This window comes from Cupressus sempervirens, chromosome 4 (genome assembly GCF_028749045.1).
Source record: "Cupressus sempervirens isolate cs-2001-9-10 chromosome 4, ASM2874904v1, whole genome shotgun sequence".
NCBI lineage: Eukaryota > Viridiplantae > Streptophyta > Pinopsida > Cupressales > Cupressaceae > Cupressus > Cupressus sempervirens.
The window spans coordinates 840,293,255-840,316,016 of record NC_143121.1 but is presented as its reverse complement, the minus strand read 5'-3'; the positions used below and the strand labels follow the sequence as shown (position 1 = coordinate 840,316,016).

At 36.0% G+C, this 22,762-nt stretch overlaps 1 protein-coding gene across 5 annotated transcripts in view; it reads right to left on the bottom strand.

The window, feature by feature from the left end:
* Nucleotides 1-22,762, bottom strand: part of HEMG2 (Flavin containing amine oxidoreductase family) — a 346,786-nt gene that overhangs the window by 3,154 nt on the left and 320,870 nt on the right. For 4 of the 5 annotated variants that reach the window (XM_089827105.1, XM_089827106.1, XM_089827103.1 and 1 more), the window contains 2 exons: nucleotides 6,648-6,830; nucleotides 5,737-5,811 (listed from right to left, as the gene is read on the bottom strand). In XM_089827105.1, the coding sequence (XP_089683231.1) occupies nucleotides 5,737-5,811; nucleotides 6,648-6,830 (258 nt within the window). The remainder of the gene's footprint in view (nucleotides 1-5,736; nucleotides 5,812-6,647; nucleotides 6,831-22,762) is intronic. The other variant, XM_089827107.1, reaches the window with a different exon arrangement.

Sequence of the window (22,762 nt, the reverse complement as noted above, 5' to 3'; positions counted from 1 at the left end):
GCAGTTTTTGCAGTATATCAGTTCTAGTCGGATTCAGCATACTATGGTCCCTGTACAGCTGATCAGTGAAAGGCATTGAAAATACCACCATACGGATTTAGGGAGGGGAACTGTTGTACGGATTTGTGGTCTTCGGGTGGTACAACTTTGTTACTTGATTTTCCTTCTAACTTTTTCAAAGTACCGATTTTCATTCCAAAGGTTGCAATTCACCATACATGTTTGAAAGAATTCTTCACTGTACGGATTTGGAAGACCGTTAGGAAAAGACAAAGATATAATTGAAAAATGGAGTTTGCAAGCAGACGTATGTGGAAAAAACAACTATCACACTCTGGAGTTGTAAAGGGCAGGAGCATGGCAGGTGCAGGTAACCAGAATGAAGTCACAGCACAGACTATACAATTTGAAGGGTTGAATGGAACGGATTGCCGGAAATGGTGGCAAGAAACCCCTGATGATCATCCAATCAAAGCAAGCATCAAAAGGGCATAGGTTGAATGGGCCATTCAGATGCCTGTTTTTTGCATTCGAGATTATGAAGGATATCTACGTACCATGATTGAGACATATGGCAGAGCTTCTCGGAGGAGCACATTTCAGTATCTGGGCAGGAACTTGGTGGTATCATTCAAGGCAGCCGATTTTACACGTGTTTTTGGCATTCCAGGGCAGCAGGGCAAAAAGGTTCAGCCAAAGAAAATTCCAAAGGATGGAAAGCTATTTTTAATCAGATTAGTATGTGGAGATTTGACTGAAATAGAGCAGGCGGCATTAGCTGAGACATCGAAGGGAAGGGGTTTAAAGAAAACCGACATTCAGGAGGGGCCATGGCGATGTCTGATGGACTTGGTCAAGAGCAGGCTCACGGGATCCTCTAGGGCATCTGATATCTCATTTCCGCAGGTGTCCATGATGAACGGAATAATGACTGGGAAAGTGTACGATTGGGCGTCTGTGCTGGCTGAACGGATGCATGAGTTTATGACTCTCCAGCATAAGACCTTCTATATGCCCCATTATGTGATTGGTCTCTTCCTTGATGCAGTAGCACGGATGATTCCAACGGATGAGTTAGAGGCAAAGCCTGGACCACTGGCTCTGGGAGAAGCTCCTATTATGCGATGGAAGCACCTGGACACAACCACCGGGCAGAAGGGTTCAGCAGGCCAAAGGAGGCCCCGGATGGACATGGCAGGTGATACTAACAGCGGCCGACAGGAGACATCTTCTGAGCAGGACAGTGTGGAGGAAGAAGGGGAAGGCGAGGATGATGAGGAGGTTCAGATTGTCACGGCTACCCCCTTGCTATTTCCGCATGCTACAGTTCCTGTGACTTCCGAGTTGGTGCCAAGAGGTCTACACATGGCTCACATTCCTGGGTTTGGACAGACTTGGCGACCGACATTGATGACTGGAGGATCCCACTCGGTAGTCACACTAGCCGCATCGTGGCAACACGGGGTACAACCTTCTCCTGTCCGGCTGGGAGTTGAATTTGAGCTGGGCTTTGCCCACCTGACAGCACCTGTCACCCGAGAGACTTCTTCAGCCCCTGTTGAAGCACTTCCGGTAGCAGCACCCGTGGCGCCTGCCATAAGTCAACCGGCAGCAGTTGTTACCGTAGCACAGTCAACAGAAGTTCAGGAACTTCCAATAGAGAATGTACCCGACGAAATAATGCAGGGGTGTATGGACCCAGTGCAGTCCGAACAACCAGAGGTCATGGATAGAGCTAGTGTTTTTCTGAGGCAACAGTTCCGACTCGTTCCTGACAGGTGTGGCCCGTCCATTCAGTCTCCCACCTATTCTGGAGTAGCACTTGTACCAAAGCCTCAGTCTCAGGAGGAGGGAATGCCACATGCCGTGATTGTGATGACAGCAGAGGAGGCGGCTCCGGATGTGGGCATGGCTCTCGTTGATGAGGAGGAGAATAGTGATGCGGAATGGTCATTGGAGGACTTTGCCAAGGAGGATTACGGGTCGGATGAAGACAGGTGCAGGGACTACCTTAGGACTATGAAGTCTGCTTTGAAGAAGGGGCATGATGTGGCGATTCAGGCTCACTCAGCGAAGGGAGTGGCATTTGATCCGGGCGTATATTCGTGGGATTTGTCCTAAGTGATTTTAGACTTGTTTTGTGGATAGAGGTTGGCCGGCAGTTGAAACACCAGAGATGTTGGTGAATTGGGCCACAGAGCCCGAGTGATACTCCGATGATGAAGCTGGCACATGAGATCGTGGGATTGTACAAAGAGGTTTACTATGCTCGGCAGCGCGCGGAGGCGGATAGGGCAGCAGACAGTGTTGCAGCTCAGAGATCTCTAGTAGGTGAGAAAGAGGCAAGAGAAAAGTTAGCCGCTGACTTGGCCGACCAGCAGGCAGTAGAGCGGGCAACACTATTGAAGGATATGGCAGCAGTTGTACAGGAGAAGGACGTGGCTGTCCCGGACAAAGATGCAGCAGAGCATGACTTGCAGTTGGCCAGGAAACAGGCTATGGATGCTGTGCTTCTACTGAAGGAGGCCGTAGAGGTTAATTCACAGATTCAGACAGATCTGCGCATCCGGACTGACCAGGTGTATGAGTTACGTCGTCAGCAGCACTCTTCTGGGACACCTCCTTCTTCTCTCTAGTATTTCTTTTATTGTCTATGGGTTGTCTCCTAATTTTGCTAGTCGTCAGGAGACGACTTTTCTTTTTGGGGGGGATGATGTCGTTGGTAGAAATTGTGTATCAGCCGACGGGTCCCTTTGGAAAGGTTCTTGTTATGTAGCCGACAGGTCCCTTCGGAAAGATTTTTGTTATGTAGCGACAAGTTGTATGTGGCCGACGAACTCCTTCGGGAAAGTTCTTCGGAAAGTATTTATAACCCCTTCGGAAAGCATTGTAATCATGAGATCTTATCATTCAAGCATAATGTAATGTTCTGGCATATGTGAATAATAATAAGAAGAGTTTTGCTGTTCGTGTTCATGTTCATTATCTGTGCAATTCTTAATTAATCTATGCAGTAAACATCAAAAAATTGACAAAAGTCTGAAGTACAACTTGGAAATTATTTCATTGTTGAGTACAAATCACATTTCTGTTGCTAGCTAGTTACCGACAAATAATTATAGGTTTAGATCTTAATTTTCTTTTTGTAGGATTTGCATCAACTACAACTTTAGTTAAGAAACTGGCTTTTCTTAGCGATTCTTTTGGTAGAAAGTTGTGTTTTGGAAAGTACAAATTTTAGGGTAAGTGATGGCTGAAGAAAGTGTTGAATAGGCCAAATAACTGAGAGAGTGGGTGAAAAAGTTATTAAAATTTTATTGATTTGATAAATAGTTAAAGCATTAGAAAATTTATAACAAATATAAACATGAAACCCAAAGAGCAACACAATGAACATCAGATTTTATGTGGAAACCCAAATTAAGAAAAACCACAAAGAACCTAACTCTCATGAAATGAATACCGGTTGAGGTAATTTCTACAGAAGGCTCCTAGCCAGTTTGCTCACTATTGTTTGGCTCAATGTCAGTTGGGCTAACTACCCAAAAAAAGAAAGAAAGGCTAACTACCAATACAAATAGGCTCAATCCCAGGATAGATAGACTCACTACTAGAATATATAAAATGCGAATTGAATCCACCACTAAAGTCACTGTCACCTGTTGTCAATGGGCCTCCCTCCCTCACGGGATTCATGACATGGCTTAACTGCCTACAGTGATTTTATACGAGGAATAATTAATTTAATTCCATAAAGTCAACTTACAACAAAAGAATATATTAAAAATGTTTTTATGTGGCTTGAGAGTGAAGTGTCACAAGGTTCGAACTTCATTGGAAAATATATAAAAGGCCAATAGATGAATCAAACCTGATGCAGGAGCATTCAGAGGTATAAGGGCAATCCTGTGTCACCCAAAAAAAATATACTTAGACTTAGTTTCTGTTTCATGTGTTTTCATTTTTGGATACCCATTTGGGTCAAATAAAGGTTCCAACTCTCACTGTTCCACTATCAGTGTTTGTGTAAATCTCGAAAAAATAGGAGTATGTAATTGAGCCATCATTTTGGTGAACTAGGAGGTGTAAATTGGCTAGATGAATGTAATTGTAATTTAGAGCATTCCAAAAAAAGAATCAGGTCAAGAGGCCCCACGGTTCGAAAGTTATTGCAGTTTTTCGGGTTTTGGAGACCTCCTAAGAATGCTTCAAAGTCAGGTTAGGGGCATTAAATGACCTCAAAAAGGGCCGAAAAATGGGGGACGAGCGAAGCTGGTCCATAGGGCTATAGAGTGCTTCGAAAGCTTTCCGGAAATGTAAACGGTTCGTCAATCAGAGCTACGGTTCAAAAGTTATGCTTCTCGGAAGTTCAGTTACCGTTTCTGGATTCTTCTAGATTTGCGCCGACTTCTAACGCAGCTTCTGGAGCCTTCTATTTGGTCGGTGGATGCCTACTAGCACTTTCTAGAATGTATTCCTAGTCCTTAACCCTCCAGGGTCTATTTAAGGAGATTCCTGGCATTGTAAAAGGCAGTTCGGAGTGGAGTTTGAGAGGAGGTACTGAAAGGAGAAATTATCTCCACATTTATGCTATTGTAAGCCCTTAGGGCATGTTTTGAAGTTTATTTTCTCTGTACTGAATGTACTAGCTTATTTTTCAGTTAATACAATTTCCCTTTTCTGTTGTGTCCATTCTGTTCTTGGGTTGTGTCCCCATCAAAACCTCTTATGCTTGGATGAATTTGACTTTCTTTGTGGTGAATATTGGGGTTTAGAGCTTGAGTTGCAGATTTTAGCTATTATCCTCATTGGAGAATTTAAACTCTATAATAGTTTGTAATTTTGAGGTTGTGAAAGACCAACTGAATTATTGCTAAGTTTGTGGGCTTCATCCAGGAGTCCAAGTTGCGCTAACAGGTGGAAAATCTCATCTAGGGTTTGAAAGATTGGACAGTATATCTACAATAGACCTAGAGATTCATATTGGCTGCCATTATACATCAGGAAATTAAGCATGTAATTGGCAGATTATATACAGCTACAACAGGGACGTGTTGATCGGAAGATTATATACATTGTAGAATGGAGACCATCATTTACAGCAGGCATTCACATACCAGGTTCTCTAATTTTGCTGTCATAAGTTCTGGGAATTACATGTTATATTTTGTAACTATTTAGCATGAGAATTTTCAATAACATACTTCATTATGTTGCTGTCATATAATTTCTAGCTTGCTTGCTGAGTGTTTGTTAAAATGCCAATGGTGATATAGATGAATATTCATCATCAATTTATTAAAATTTCCGAGGAGTTTGAATGTCATGAGTTGTTGCTCGCGCATTTAGTTTGCATGTCAACTATTTGAAATAATGTGCAACTGTTCTCGGTGCATATTTAGATGGTGTTGGTCATATATATGCATTCAAAAGACAAAAATAATTGCATTTGCATTATGGTTCTTTGCCTAGACATCTTAGTAACCATTTGAAAGCATTTAAATCACAATTGACTCCATTTCAAGCAATCATTATCAAACTGACATATTGAAACAGCAAATAAAGAAGTTGTATGCGAAGTTTTTGACGATATTCTTTGAGACTCTAATTAACATTTTGAGGTCAGAATTGGCAAGAGATATTACAATCTTCTTGGATGCTCTCTTTAGTACATATGCGTGTTAACAAAGATTGACATGACCTAAATATAGAATATCAAAGATAGTAGATACTCACATTTGGAAGAAAATCAAGGGGAAAAGGTTTCCCATTCTGGCTTATCTTCATATCTCGAAATTTGCAGAATGGTGCCTGAAAACAGGTAAATTATCAGCCATATTATAACCATAGAAATAGTGCAATTTCCACATCCCATGAGAAATAATTTGGATAAATTTTTAAAGAAAGCTAAGAACTTCTCTTCTAATTCATCTCTCCTTCCTTCTATCTGTATCATCTCAAAAGATTTAATCCTACATGTGTTTCCAGATTTTATAATTATTTCTTCCTGAACATTTCTCTTACATACCCCCATTTAATTCTTACCTTAAAGACTTACAAAACTCTTGCATACATCTCTTTTAAGTAAAGGTTGTCTCAAGAAATAATCATTTTGAGAAAAGGAAAAAATCTCTTTTGTTTCATTCTCTTTTATTTCCATATAGAGAGACATTCTGTGTAATAATAAAAAATTATCTCCCAAATAACTCTTTCAAGTTTAAGTAGGAAAATTATTCATTTCACAGTAAAGGAAATGAGATTATTGAATAAAATTACAAAGAGTATAGATTATTGATTTCTGTCCAGGTGAACGCTATTAATTTGGTACAATTGGCATAATGGGGTTGATCTTTAAAATGTTTTCCAGTTTCCCAATAGGGAATGTGGTTTGCAGAAAAATAAAAAAATAAGCCCATAAAATTTTCCCTTTTTTTCACATTGCGAAAATGAAATATATGTAAAACCCACAAAAAAGGAATTTGGTCATACTAGAGTTCTACTCAATAAAATCTAACACTTTCCGGGTTGTAAATAAATGCTTGGCACATTGAAGAGTCGATCACATTAAAATAAGGGTAGTTATTGCATCATGAGTAACTATTGCATCGTGGTTAACACATTAAGGAAGAGTGATTTGAGCAACTCACAGTCATTATCACTGCATCAAAGAATTCTTCCTGTACTGGCTCCTTATAACCAGTCCTTGCATAATTAATTGACCAAGTGCTATGAGATGGATTTCCACGTAGATCACATGACAGTGATAGTACTGAAGACTGCAGCTTTAGGGATTCCTCTTCTAGTTTTTTGGATAATGCATTGGTTAATGTCTGGAAAGACAAAGGCATTTGCAAAGCATTAGGCTAGAAAAAAAGTGACACAACAGTCAACTTCAAATGCAATTTTTTATACAATATGATTTGATATGATTCCGTTGTTTCTGTAAGAAACTTTTCTTTTGAAGATTGAAGATTGTTATTAAATGACAAATACAAATTAGACTATTGGTATGGAACATGCTATACCATTATTCACATTTCATTTTCTTCTCCTGAAAACAGACTTCAAAGATACATTTATTTGCCTCTGGCTTTTGGCACAGGCACATTCAATGATAACTCTAGAAGAGTTCCATTCTTTGAACATTGAACTGATCTCTGAATGAGTGTTAGTGGATCAGAGTACAGACAAATAGATACATGAATGGAGGTATATATTGTAGTATTAGTCAATGTACTCATTGAAGATATTTAGAGTTAACAATATAAAAACTTATATAGTTTCATGAATCTCCAAGTAAAATTCTGTCTATTAAAAAATCAGGAAATAATTATTATGTTCAACTGGGATCATTTGCATAGATCAATTGAGTTTTGATGTTTTGTGTCTCTCTCTAATGGATCTATCATCACAGAAAGGGTTAAAGCAAGCTGTGCTTGAGAATAGAAAGTAGTGCTATGAAACAGATAGGTAAGAGATCAACTGCTCAATTATATTGGTGAGAAATTCCAAGCTAAAATAATAAGAGGCAATGAAAACCTGATTGATCTAAAATATAAAATTCTTTGAGAACCAATATTATTTTATTTTATTTTAGAATTTACTAACCCATTTCCCAAAGTAAAGGGGGTTTAGTGAGAGAAACTTGGTACCTGCCTAATTAATACCACCCAATAAAGAAGCTCTATGAGAGCAATGGTCATAGTACTGATAGTATTGATTGTCAAGTCCGAGAATAATTCTAAGAAACAGAAAAATAAACACATTAAGAAACAGAACAATTAGCAATCATTAGACAAGTTTTAGTTGCATTATGAGAGGAATATATAGTGATGTCCACCTGCCAAGACTTTTTAGACGTGTTTGTCGGCATAAATTACCTATTATTCACAAATTTATAGGACAGGGATTCACAGGGACAAGGGGATGCATTTCGGAGACAGGATTTTTCAGGTCATTTTTGGGGATGGAAGGAGAGAGCAAAGGGGATGGATACATACATGCATCCAGATATAGGGATATTTCAAATACGATATGATAACATTGATAATGAATTCATCATATTGACATATACATCATAGATTTGTAAAAAATTCATATAATTAATTTTTGCATCTGCAATTGCAACCTCCGTGCCAAAATTTTGGTAGGCCTCACTGCACTTAGCAGTCATTCTAAATATAATTGAAATTTCAACTTGGTTAACCTCTAAAGTTGGCAAAGTTCTAAACTGTTTGGCAACAACCAAATTTGGCGAGATATCCAAATCTAATGATTACATTGCTGATATCAGCTGGTAATTTTCAAAATTTGGACCTTTATACATTGGAGTTTTGTCTTCACATACACTGGCATTTCTCAGCCATTTTTCCTCTTAAGTTGTTCTAACATTTCATGCTCTTTGTAGTGAAATGATTTGTTTTTGCTCAGGTGATCCCATTTTTGCAGAAAATTAGTTTTCTCATCAGATCTGACAAGTAGTCAATTTTTTAAACCTTCATATAGCTAGAACTTTCCCATATGGTCTTGGAATCTTTATTTGAAAGTGGATTTTTTTCAAGCACTACATATTGGTGTGTGTTAGGGGTTATCATTCTAAGATTATATTGCATTTTCAGCATTTGAGGCTACCTTGGACAGTATAAAACCTTAGAAAGTAACTCCACATTGTAAAAGGACTATAAAGTGCCTCATCATATTAAGTTAGGGGATTCTTTACTGAGTAAAAAAGGTGTACTACAATCTATAGTCGATGAAACAGTTCCTCCACTAGCACCTTACGATTACTTGGAGTGAAAAAATGACATCGAACCTAACATAAGAAAGTTAAAATTGTATAGAATAAATTAGAAAAATGTTTATTGTTAAGGAGTCCATGGGTAATTAACAAAAGCTTGAATGGATTGTGTGACAACCCAAATTTTGCTCAATTTTAAAAAATATCATTATAGTTGTTGAAGTTATAAATGAAATTGAGAGTTGGATGGTTAATTGTCATGTTCTAGAGCAATTGAAATAATGGTCTTCATTGTGATGTTATATGAATGGCAAGTGGCTAGCTAGTATGATATTTGATTTTAAATTAAAAAGTTTGAAAATATGTTATTACCTTGATAAATTCTTTATCGGCTACCTTGTTGAAGTTCTTGAGCGTAACTTATTTTGATACCACCTTTTCTTCTTGCTCACAACCAACCATACATTTTGCAAGAAACAAGTTTATTATATGCAATGGAAGGATACCAAGAAGACTCTTCTTTATCAGCAAATTCCTTGTCTTATGTTTGGCTTATTCCATCTGCATTCTACTTTCCACAACAGTCTTGAGCACCACACTGTGATGTCCCCATACTAGTATATAATTTAAATAATAAATAAATATTTTATATAAAGTAATATTAATAATGATATTAAAATAATGATATTTTTATGAAGTAATATTACATTCTAATTATATAATAATATCATATCGTGTTATAATAATTATAATCATAGCAACGTACTAATAAAGTATTATAATCTAATAATATAGTTGATATATTATTAAATTAATAAATATTATAATATAAATATTTTGTAATATTATTATAAATAAATAATTTATATTTTTGTGATATTAATATAAATAAATAATTATATTATTATAATATAATTTTGAAAAGTCGCAACTCTTCAAATTAAAAAATATATATATATATTGAATGAAGGTTTTAGGAAAAAGATCATCAGAGAAAATATGGCAAAAATGATACAAATTAAAGAAAAAGTCGCACATAAACGAAAGACCCCCAAAATGGGTTCATTACAAATGGTATTAGAGCCAACCTTCTTGCCAACTTGTGAGGTTTATCAGCGAGAATTCAATGCATCGGTGTTTTTCATGGATTATAGAATTCGAAACAGGCCGCATGAGGATATGTGAAAGAAAAAATCGTCAAAACCAAAAAGTAAAGGAGATTCATATAAGGGAACTAGATATTATAGTGAAAGTTTTAGTCGGTTTTGTGACCAGAAAATGAGCTTGATTGTTTCCATGTTGAACTGGACAAAAGCTTCGCCAGAGCCACTGCTATAGGCATTTTTCATTGTAGCCAAATGCGTATGGCTTGTTCATTGCTAGCATTTTCTTTTAATCTATCCTTAACAATATTTAGGGTTGACAAGGCTCCCTATGTTATAATAAATAAATAAATAATAGGTTGAGTTTGATGAGATGAGAAATTTGTCTGCTCAAAAACTGTCCAAGCATCTTATGCTTGTTAAGAAGGAAAGCCACATATATGGGTTTTGAAAGGAAGGAAAAATGCAAAGAAAATAAATGATTATTTCTTCATTCTGTAGCAAATTAAGACATGGAACTTTTAATCAATATAATATGTACATGAATATATTTTCAATCAAAGGTAGGGGGTACCTTATGAACCCAGAATAACAAGACATGATAGTAGCAGATGAAAGTTCTAATCAGAGAATACAAAGAGGCTTGAGATATTAAACACCAATGTAGCTGCCCAAGGAACAACGATAACAAGGGGCAATAACAAAACAAATATATTGGGGATGAATCAATGGTAAGAAGAAATTTCGTTTCACCTGGATAAGAGAAAATGCTTCTTTTTTTGGAGCACTTGGCATGAGGATTCTGTATCGAGCTGCACAAGACTCTCGGCTTAAAATGAAGAAAATCAGTGTGGCCCAGCCAAAAGTGGTGTGAAACACATTGTTATAAAAGAGGATTTCTTTTTATTTGTGGCATTTTTCAGAATATCTAGCTGCAGGACGGGCAGCTTCAAATGTTAATATCCTAGACGTCATCATTCTGCATATTAATTATTTGGTATGCGTAAATGTTAAGATTTGAGAATGTTGCTATAGAAAGATTAAGAGAGGCACAATTTGGAAGCTAAAATAAGATATACAAACTATGTCACTCAAAATGCATAAATATTATTGTTCCTACACATCATCTGATCATTTGTGAGTTTTGTGGGAGAGACGGGGATAAAAAGAAACAAATGATGACATAAATGGCGGCACCTACATGGATACTCATGGCAGTATATAGTATATACATCATTGCGATTGGTAAGATTAGACGCTTTCCTATGAAGACTATATTGATGCAGGTATACAGAGATATAATCTCACTCGAGGTAACTTGGATTGTAATTATAATTATATATGTTTATGTTATATTGATTGGAACAATTAAGGGATTTCTAAATATTACCATAAATAATTATTCCTAATGCATTCTTATAATTGAATTATTATTAGGAATACAATATTATAAGAATGAGGCTTGATCCTCTCATTATTATATAGTTATTAAATGAGAATTAGATAAATATTGAATTAAGGGATACATATATATATATATAAAGATACATTCATAAGGATCATGATGACATTAGGAACATATTCCAAATATAGTACATAAGGGTCTATTTCTCATCCACATTATGATATCTTAAGGTAGGGAGTTTGTGAAGGGAGAGGTGGAGTAATTTCGGGTACATGACGGATATCCTCCAGGGAACCGCTTGTAGTCTATTTCATGTGCCCTTTGGCACTGTAAGTCTTCTATCTTATGATGATTGTAATAGGGAGAGAGAGATTCATGTACCCTAAATGAAGAAATCTTCCAAATGATTATGTTCATTAGATTAACACTCATCTTCTCATCCACATTAAGATATCGTGAGATAGGGAGTTTGTGAAGGAAGAGGCAGAGTAATTTCGGGCACATGACGGATATCCTCTAGAGAACCGCTTGTAGTCTATTTCACGTGCCCTTTGGCACTGTAAGTCTTCCATCTTATGATGATCGTAATAAGGAGAGAGAAAGATTCCTTCCAAGTGATTATGTAAATGAGAAAAGGGATCATCACAAGACTCATCTTTCTTTGGGCTATTATATGCTAATAAATATTTGTGTTTACAGAATCTATGATCAAAAGGCGTATTGGGGAAGTATATTTTATAAATCATTCCTTTTACTCTACTTCATTGTGAAAATTAAATTATAGAGAATCAACAAAGAATGTATGATATGTCTGCATCGTGTATGCTTTGTGCCTTCATGCATCAGCTGTCTTCATCGTGTATGCTTTGTGTTTTTATGCATTCATGTGTCTACTTCGTGCTTGCTTCGTGTATTTATGCATCAATATTTATATTCAATATATGCTTATATTTTTTTACATTGTAAGGATATTAACATTACATGTAGATAGTCTTATAAGTTATCTTTGCTTGAGAACAAGCAAATTCGAGAGGGGAGGACTGTGATGTCCCTATACTAGTATATAATTTAAATAATAAATAAATATTTTATATAAAGTAATATTAATAATGATATTAAAATAATGATACTTTTATAAAGTAATATTACATTCTAATTATATAATAATATCATATAGTGTTATAATAATAATAATCATACCAACGTACTAATAAAGTATTATAATCTAATAATATAGTTGATATATTATTAAATTAATATATATTATAATATAAATATTAAAATTAATGTAAATAAATAATTAAATAATTATATTATTATGATATAATTTTGAAAAGTCACAACTCTTCAAATTAAAAAAAATAAAAAAAATAAAAATATATATATATATTGAATGAAGGTTTCGGGAAAAAGATCGTTAGACAAAATATGGCAAAAATGATACAAATTAAAGAAAAAGTCACACATAAACGAAAGACCCCCAAAATGGGTTCATTACACACACTTCTCCATTGCACTTTTTATGCACCAGCTATCGCTGCTTTACAGTACGAGGTTAAAGATTGTTCTTCATAACTAGCTGTCAATACAATTATACAAAGCTGCGAATCTTATTTGAAGGTTGCATATTAGATGCTTCATCCTCAATGATTGTTGGGAGTCTATCATTATTTGATTGTCCTAACCCTACTAAGGAGCTGTAACAGGTGGTTCAGCTCTCGAGTAACATAAGGAAGGAGATAATACTTTCACTAGGTCGTAGATTCTTCCACATTGCTAATTTTCAATTTTTATACGATAAGGCTCTAAAACCCTGGATGGAGGTTGATGAAATTCTTTTGATAATATAGTTAGAGGCTGACCCAATTGAACTGCCATTTCCTCATAAATCTGACTAAGTAACATCATGCATAAGAAGTTTGAATTCTTTGCTACTTCTGTGAGAATGTATTTTTTTTTTTTCAGAACTTTATTTTTTTTAAATTGAAAGGGTTCTCTATCCATTATAGACTTATACAAGGGCACTTTTCAGTATGCCTTTGAGATAAGGAAAGGCACTGTTATAAAGTTGAGTAATTGTTATGAAAACTTTCAGAATTACTAACCTGCATCGGGCAGAGAGTTCAAACTGTGGTTAAACAAGATTGATTAATGTTATAAGAAACCACAATGGGATTAATTCAGGAAGACAATCAAGGTCGAGATGAAGAGTGTGGATTTATAACAAATGAATAGTGGGTTATACCTACAAGATAAGAGAAGGAAATCAAAAGAAAATAAATAATTAATAAACTTAAGAAAATAATCTTAACTAATTAGTTCATGGTGATCAAATGGTGTTAATCTTGTTGTCAAGTCAACGATGGGTGATCAGGCACATTGTGTCCATATAAATCCCTGTCCAGGATAGGTTTAGTCGTATGCTTGTTGCCGTGATCACTAGAAGTCAGGGTTGCTAGCAATTCGCAGATAGGTTGATGGAAGGTATCCATAGCCTAGCCAACATCCTAACACCAAGATCCTCAATGGTAGGATAGGGTGTCCAATGCCTATTCCTTGGTAGGGAGGACTTTTCTTAGTAGATATTGTGTGGGATACTAAGGGACCACAGTTGAGAGGTTAAGCCTTGGACAATGCTTCTCTCCACCAGATGCCAAGGCTTGTACAAATACATTCAATTTTGCATGCATTCCATCTTCCTATAATGAGTATTTGACCTTTTATACTTTCAGTATCAGCAATTAATTCAATTATTCCTTTTCCTTAAATAGTTACTTTAGTTATTTTCTTTTCCTTAAATATTTAATTGATGTTTTTTCCTTTTTACTTAAATAGAATTCAATTTCTTCCGTTATAGTAGTTAAACTCTTTCAATTGATTATGAAAAGTAATTGTTATAACTATATCTTTTTAGATGAATATGGAAACTAATGCAAATTGTTGTAATTTATCAATGTATTTAAAAGGTTAGGAAAATGGTATGTCACATATAGTATTAGAGCTCTTGGTTGAACACTAAACCTTGGGCTCGTCACTATCTTATCTAGAAAAAATGAAAAATAGGATGCACATGCGAATTACTCCTTGAAAGAAATTCCGCCATCCTATATTCTTCTTCTTGATCAAGAACGCATTGAACTATGATTGCTCCTATTGTTCTATACCCAAGGACAATGAAACTTTAGCCCATGCTTTGCTCTTGATCAAGGAGGAGCAAGTCAGAGGGACACCAACCAAGAATGCAATTATGAGGAACAAACTTATTAGGCATGGAATGCCAAATAGACAAATCCACTTATGATCTATCATAAACCTTGTAAAGGGAAGGATAACCCCAAGGAAGTAAACATACAGGGTACCCAGGGATAGGGTGTCCTTAAAAAGATTTATGTTAAGCCCTTTTTGTTATATCCTCAAAAGAGGAAAATTTTGTAAATAAGTATTGGTTGCAGCTGCAACAAGTAAAGATTTCTATACTTTTATGAGAATAAATGGCATTTTTGTATTTAATTCTTGAGCAATATTGTATCTTCTTTCTTCAAATGATAAACACATGAATGAAAACATAATATTAATTAAGGAACCAACTATATATTTCAGGAAACAAAACCTACACTGTGCCAAGAAACGCAAACACTGTAGAGAATAAGGTGTCCAATGGGGCCAACCATCAGAGTTCCATGGATTTGTTGATCCAAGTTTTGCGGGACAATGTAATGACCCTGCTCAAATCTGACCTTAAAATGCTGATTGAAGGCTCGAAGAATTTTGTCAAACACTTTGCATACAAGGGGTCATATGACTGATATAACTTTTCAGTTTGCTAAAATGACTCTTTTCTTCAATTTGCATCAATAAGAATGCTTGCAAGAAGACTCCACATTGTCTAAACAATGACCTAACATGAATGTGCAACTAATTTTGGCAATATTCAATACATATATATGATCTAAGCATGAGAAATGAACACCTACAGCCAACTGACATTTTTACAAACAGTTGGTATGCAAACTAACTAACTGATAATAAATGATATTGAATTGCTCAAAACCATACGCCATTCATATATCAACAATTTGAAAAAATACCATACATATTTCAGCCAATAATATGATCATCAAACCCTAGGTTGGCAATATAGATAGTCTAAAAATTACAATACTCTTTCACTTGCAAAATCCTAGCCTTCCTTTGATACCAATAATGCCAAATGGCAAACAAAGACAAGTACAATGTAAAATAGTAAAGCGCTGAAGCTATATTTTGTACTTAGTTGAAAACATACATTTCTCAGAAAATATGCCATATGCCAAATGCCAAATGAGAAGTGAAGAACCTGATTGTAGATGGCTGTAATAATTTTTACCAATGCTGAAGATGACAATACCCAAGCCAAAGTCACTCCAAATCTGAAAATGTACTTCCTTTCAAATTTTCGAAAATGTCTACGAGTTTTGAAAATTCCTTAAAAATAAATCATGGCATTTTGGAACTCCAAAATGCACCTATCTTTATCTACTCGATGATAGAAATCCGATGCAAAAATACCCAGAATGATATGCTGAATAATGAGGATTCAGGAAGATATGAACAAAAATGTGGTTCCAAAGCCCTATCCTGAAATTCTGAAAATTGGATCAGATTTGTAGCAAAAACGAACTAGCAGCTATAAATCTTCCCTCCACCACAATTAAGCCTTCTAAAGATGTCCTGCAATCAATCCATGACTGAAAATGAAAAGTCCTCAGAAAATTCCCTCCTATAATTTTGGGTCTGCTAAAAGAAGCCTCCTAAAATTTCGGATCTGCTAAAAATGGCTTCTTATAATTTCGGACCTGTTAAAAATGGCTTTCTATAATTTCAGATCTGCTAAAAATGCTTCTTGAAATGTTGAAAATGGCCTTAGGCCCAATGATGCCCTAGTTGAAGTGACTGTAGTATCACCTCCAAATGTGCAACCCTTTAAAAGATATTTCACCTCCTCAGCTATGCAAAATCCTTAGGAGACTCCATTCCCAAAGACTTGAAACCACTTGGCTCCATAATAGACTATGTGACTGAATCACAATCTGATGTCAAGAGAGAAAATACAAACTGGATGATCAAATGCAAGACCAATAGAGTCTATTTATTCACTTTTTAGTAGCTTCCTCTAGAAGTCACTTAAACATTCTAGAAGCATCCAAATATTCTTTTGAAATAAAGTGCATTTTTATAAAATATTACTTTATAATAAAAAGTACATCTCAACATCAAATTATAAAACTGGGCCTGAATAAAGTAACTTTATAATAAATTTAGGCCCAAAATCACTAATCAACTGTAAGGACAAAATACTGTCAAATAGTCATTGGTCGACTCTCTCCACATCCCCACCAGTCTACGAGAGCCTGTGATAGGCTGATCTGGCATGCTAAACGATGTCAGCCAAAATGGGTACATAACAAACAAGGGAAAAAAAATGGAAAGCATGGAAAAAAGAATTAATGATATTGCAGCCCATCTTGGGCGAGGTCAAGGGGGAACCCACTCCTCACTCCCTCCAAGAATTGACCTAGAGTTAACTACTCACAGTGAACAAGAAAACCAACCCCCATTAACTCCATTTGAGATGCAAAAGAAAGAGGAAATAGTCAATGATCTGTCTACTAAAATCAAAAAGATTAAATCCCCGAGATTTTCAGAGTCTGAATCTGGTGAAGCTACAGAGGCTTGGTTAATAGAAATGGAACAATACTTTTAGATTAGAAGTGTCTCTGGAACCTCTAAAGTGGTTTGGGGAATTTATCACCTTTCAGGATAAGTAGCCACCTAGTGGGGAAACACCAAGATAGAACTAAACATTGAGACTACCGATATCACCTAGGACAGGTTTGTCTCTATCTTTAAAAATTGATGGCTATCCCAAAACTTTTATGATCAAAAGTTGCTAGACTTCCAGATCCTTAAACAATGAGATTTGACAATACACAGGTACTGAGAGAAGTTCACTCATCTATTAAAGTATGTCCCTCCATATCAACAAGATAGGAAACTAAAAGTTAGGAAATTCATCATGCGGTAAAGCAACAGGATTGGGGGAGCAATAGATGTTCTCGCCCCATGAACCATGGAGGAAGCTCTTGAAAGGACTATCCGATAACAACACAAGGTCAAAAGGGATGATTCCATCCAAAGAAAACAAAAGAAAAGCTAATTGGAGCACCATAGTTTTGACTCGGGGACACACAAAAAGAGTTTTAGAAACTTTAAACCCAACAAAATAGAATTCAAGGGGAATGATAGTAAAGAGTTTCAAGGTAATTCCAGCAGTGGAGGTGGCAACAAGGGAAACGAGAGGAAAGGACCACCTAAGGGTTGTTTCGCATGTGATGGAGACCACTACGTCAATCAGTGCCCCAATAAAGGCATCTCCAATCAGAAAAATGACCTCCTTTACCTCATCAATAGGTCGTCTTCCAGCAAAAGATACATGCAGCCTTGAAATATTTGTCAGGCAGAGCAACACTTGGGCCCTACAGAAACTGCGGGTAAGATTTATGAAAACCTCATCTCTACATTAGTTGATATTGGAGCCACACAAATGTTTTATCTCCCCAAAATTATTAATAGATTTTGCAAAAGAGTTGGATTTATGGCAAAACTTTAGATTGTTGAGCATGCAAACCAGTCAAAGGCTCAGGTAGATCAATGTTTGTTTGAGGATCAAGTAGACCAGTATGCTTAAGACAATGCAAGATGGGAAGCTTATGATCAAATCCTCTAGACATTTCCACACCTTTTTCGAAAAGCATGAACTATGGATTGAAATGAATAAATTATGATTCAAATTTGCAATGCAAAATGCTGACATATATATGTTTGTATTTGGAATATTCTTTAATATTTTGATTTGCGAGCTCATTGAGGATGATGAAAGACAAGGGGGAGGGCATGCTACATCCCAATGTTTTGCTAAATCTTAAAAAATATCATTATAGCGATTGAAGTTATAGATGAAATTGAGTTGGATGGTGAAATTGCATGGTTACCGGAGACTCGTCTCCCCCCCTAAAAGTCGTGTCTCAGAGACTGAGATGCTTGTCAGAGACTTTTTGCATCTTTGAAGACCTCAAAAAATGTTGAAGACTTCATGACGAAGTCTCCTGAAGTTTCCCAGTCTCCTAATCCAAAAAGTGAAGTCTCCCCGAAGTCTCCTGATAAAATATAAATGCAAAATATAATATCAAATAATTTTATGTATTTTAGCCCTCATTCTAATATTTTTAATGAAAAAATTAAAACCAATGAGATACAATATTGTGATTAGGTGAGTTTTGAAATATTTGACTCTATATTAATGTGACATTACTTTTATTATTTACTTTAGTCTTTTAGTTTTACAGTGTTACTATTTTCAAATTTTGTATTTAGCATTAGACTCTTTAAACTATTAAAAAATAATTGCTGTCTTCAAGTACCTCCGTCTCCTATTTTTGAAAAATTGTCAGACCGGTACCAATACCAGTACCAGAGACCTCCAAGTCTCCCTGTCTCCTGGTAACCTCGTTAAATTGTTATTCATTTTGATTTCATGTGAAAAAGAAGTGATTAATTGTTCATTATGGTTCTTAGAAAATTGAAACGTCGGTTAATCATTATGTCCTTGAGGAATTTAAATAAAGGTTCTCATTATGATGTTATAGGAACATCAAGTGGCTAGCTAGTATGAATATTTGATTTTAAATTAAACAATTTAGCAATATGTTATTACCTTGATAAATCATTTTTGTAGGAACATGACGAGAGGGGGGGGAGAGCATTGCCAAAAAAGGAAAAGGCATGAGGGCATCAACTACAATTGAGTTATCAGGTATGAGTTCTAAGCCACCTTGGTCAAGGAAGCTAGACTAGGCAAGCAAGGTCATATCAAGTGATCACTATGAACAAATGGTCAACACACTTAATAAAATAATGAAATAATCAAACTAGAAAAATTATTATCTTTATGTTTGTAGATGATCTCAGAGCTTCCTGTCATGGCAAGGCATGTTTTAATATAATCATACCATGCTACCTACACATGACTGTACATGTACATATATGTACACAGACGTATATATTCCATATGATTTATAGGAACGTGTATGTTTTATACAAAATGCGCATATACTTGAAATATTACGTATGCATAAATATACATGTACTTACATATGCAAGTATGGGTAAGTGCAATGGTACCCCTATATTAAAACATTAAATGAATATGTCAATGTTTTAAATTTTTAATTCCAACCTTTGCCAAAATTAATTATATTTGTGTCATTGGCCCATTACATTTTCAGTGGCCTATTTTACTATAGAGCCATTACTTTATCGGCTACCTTGTTGAGGTTCATGGATGTAGCTTATTTTGATGCCACCTTTGCTTCTTGCTTATAACCAAGCATGCATTTTACAAGAGACAAGCTCATTATATGTGATGGATGGATAAAAAGTAGACTTAGTAACCTATATCTTATCCTATATGTTATCTTGCTTATTGGCTTCCATTGCTTATCCCATACGCTGTCTCGCTTAGCGACTTCTAATGGTTATCTTCTATGCTATCTTGCTTGTTGGCTTCCACTACTTATCTTATATGCTATCTCACTAATTGCCTTTAACTGCTTGTCCTACATGCTATCTCCTTTCTTTGTTTTCTTGGCTTGTCCAAAACTTGCTTCATATGGCTATTTTACCTTTTTCCTAGCTTGGGAATTCTTGAGGAGGCAGTCCTTGATGATCGCTTTCAATCGCTTCATACTCTTTTCCTATCCTTCCTTGTCCATCTTATCTACCAGCTTTCTACTACATCATTCCCTATACCTTACTTGACACTTAAACAAAATGATGTGATCCTGCTTATGAGCTAGGTTAAACTACTAAGTGGTGAAAACCTAGAATTATTCACTACTTGAGACCCTTGATCTTATGTCTATCTCGATCCCGCTTTGCGGTCATACACCATTCATGTCATATTGTTTTTGCCTTGCCTAGCTTGGAACTAATTCTCGTCTAGGTCTAGGGGACATGAACTATCTAGCTCATCAAGGTCTCCTTGTTGTATTGGTGTATCTTTGGCAGCTCACTCAACAGTGTTTTTCAACACTCCCATTGACATCGAGTGTATTTGAAAACTTATCAAATACTTTAGTGACAATTTAGGATGTTGCAATACTTCTCACTAGCAGACTTGAGTCCTAAAGAGTTAGTCATGTGATTTTCCATATGCACACTTAAACACTAAAAATTGGTTGAGACTTGTTGGCTTTATTTTTCTTTGTGTTGTCTATGATAATTTCTTTGTTGAGTGTTCCCTCCCTAATAGTCTCTTGAGGATGTCATGGACTAGAGCACTGGGGGCATGCGGCATGTTTTCTTTTACTTTCTGCCTATGGGTATACCTTGTCGATCTTAAGTGTCTTGAGCATCTTGCTTGTTCCACTTGACACTTAGGATATTCAATGTATCATCATTTTTTTTTTGCAAGTGCGTTCTTATGGCCATCTCGACATTTCATGTCTTGATGCGAGCATAGTCTTGCTACATCTAAACTTAGGGAATCTAATTGCACTAGCCATCTTGTCCTATATGTCTTTGATGCATAGATTGGATTCCCAAATTTCAATCCAATATAGATCATATTCATATCCTCATTGTTTGTGCTAGTGATGATTGTATGATCTTTCGATGTCTCTAATAAGGCTCAATGATAAAAACTAGGACCCATCTATATAACCCTTGCAATTGCACCTTTTGCATACTAGCTTGTATTTGAGGGTTGATTATAGCTTAGTTTTGTGTTTGGATGTTGAAAGAGTCTTCTTTATCTTTCATGGAAGTGTCAGCTAACTTTATTCATCTTCTCTTATTTCTCCTTGATGATAACTTGTCATCTCTTTTTGGCTTTCACTTGCCTCTTTGCTAATCTGTCACCACAAGGGGCTAATCTTATGATCACATTTATCTACCCTTTTGAGCCCCTTATACAACCTTTTGATATCATTTTGACCTAATTATTGAACTCCTTGGATTTGCGCAATAAATAAACCTCTAGCTAATCTATGTTTAAAAGGGAGAGTTCTCACCTCATTCTCATATCTCATGCTTTTGTACTAACATTATGTTGCATGATTTTTAGATACTCTTTGGAGCTTTGAAGAGCTTCTAACATCATTACATCCATACTTGCATATCATAGTAGCATTATGGAATACTTGCATTAGCTTAGTTCCTTTTATACTTTAGAGTAGCTTATCTAGCTTAAATAGGAGGATTTTTAATACTCTCACATTTGTTAATTTAGCTTGTATTTGATATGCATTTAGCTTGGTTTGCATTTTCATTGCATCGCATGTTGGTTCTTGGACACTAGCATTGTTTCTCTTGTCTTCGAATCTCCCAATCTATGGTGCACCTTGTTTACCGTACTGGGTAAATAAATCAACACATACAAACAATAGATAAGAACAATAGAACTCCTTGTATTATTCGCATATGCCAAGACATTACATTATGTTTATGATGATTATAATGATTACCCAGAGGGGGTATATATACATCACAAGGAACCTTCTCGAAGGGGTCCGTCGATTACATGACAATTACCGAAGGGCCCGTTGGCTACATAACAAGAACCTTCCCGAAGGGCATATACCGAAAGGATACATCCTGACACACACCCTATTGGCTACACAACATTTACCGACGACATCATCCCCCCCAAAAGAAAAAGTCGTCTCTGTACGACAAATACAAAATATCCGAGACACATTAACAAAACGGAATACATTAATTGACTAACTACAACAAGATGGATCTGTTTCTGTCACATCAATTTCACATTCATTCCGTGCCTGCACCCACGTTGCATCCTGTAGCCTTTGTTAACACAATACTGTCTTCTTAATCAAGCTGACCTTGATAGCCACTTGTGTTGCTTTCTCTGCTTCCAACTCCTCGGTACCCTAAGCCAAGTGTCGCTGAACTGCCTTCAATTGGATGATTAGCTCCTCCCGAGCTCTCTCTGCATCCATCAAAACAGCTTCACGTCCAACCATAGTTCCAAAAATTGCCATGAAATCGCCGAAATCGTGATAAGATTCATGGCTCCCGATTTTTTTGGAATCGGAAATTGCTGGTGGCGATTTTTTCCTGTGAATCGCCTGAATTGCCAAAATCGGCGATTCATGGCAAAAATTGCCAAAATCGCCATCGTGAATCTCCAGAAATCAGCCGCGGCAGCAAGGATAGAAAGTTCAATTTAAAAAAAAAAACAAATGTTTTATTTTCTTTCTAAGTTGACTTTCCTCTTTGTTATAATCCTAAAGAGCCTTCTATTTGCTTAGTATGAGTAGAAGAGAGGAAGAGTGAGAGAGAAGAAGAGAAAAGAGAATCCATAGGTTTCCAACCGGCAAGAAGGAAGAGCACCAAAGAGATCAGAAGTCCATCTGGGGAGGCCATAAATTGCATTGGGAGCATTAAGGAGTCAATATC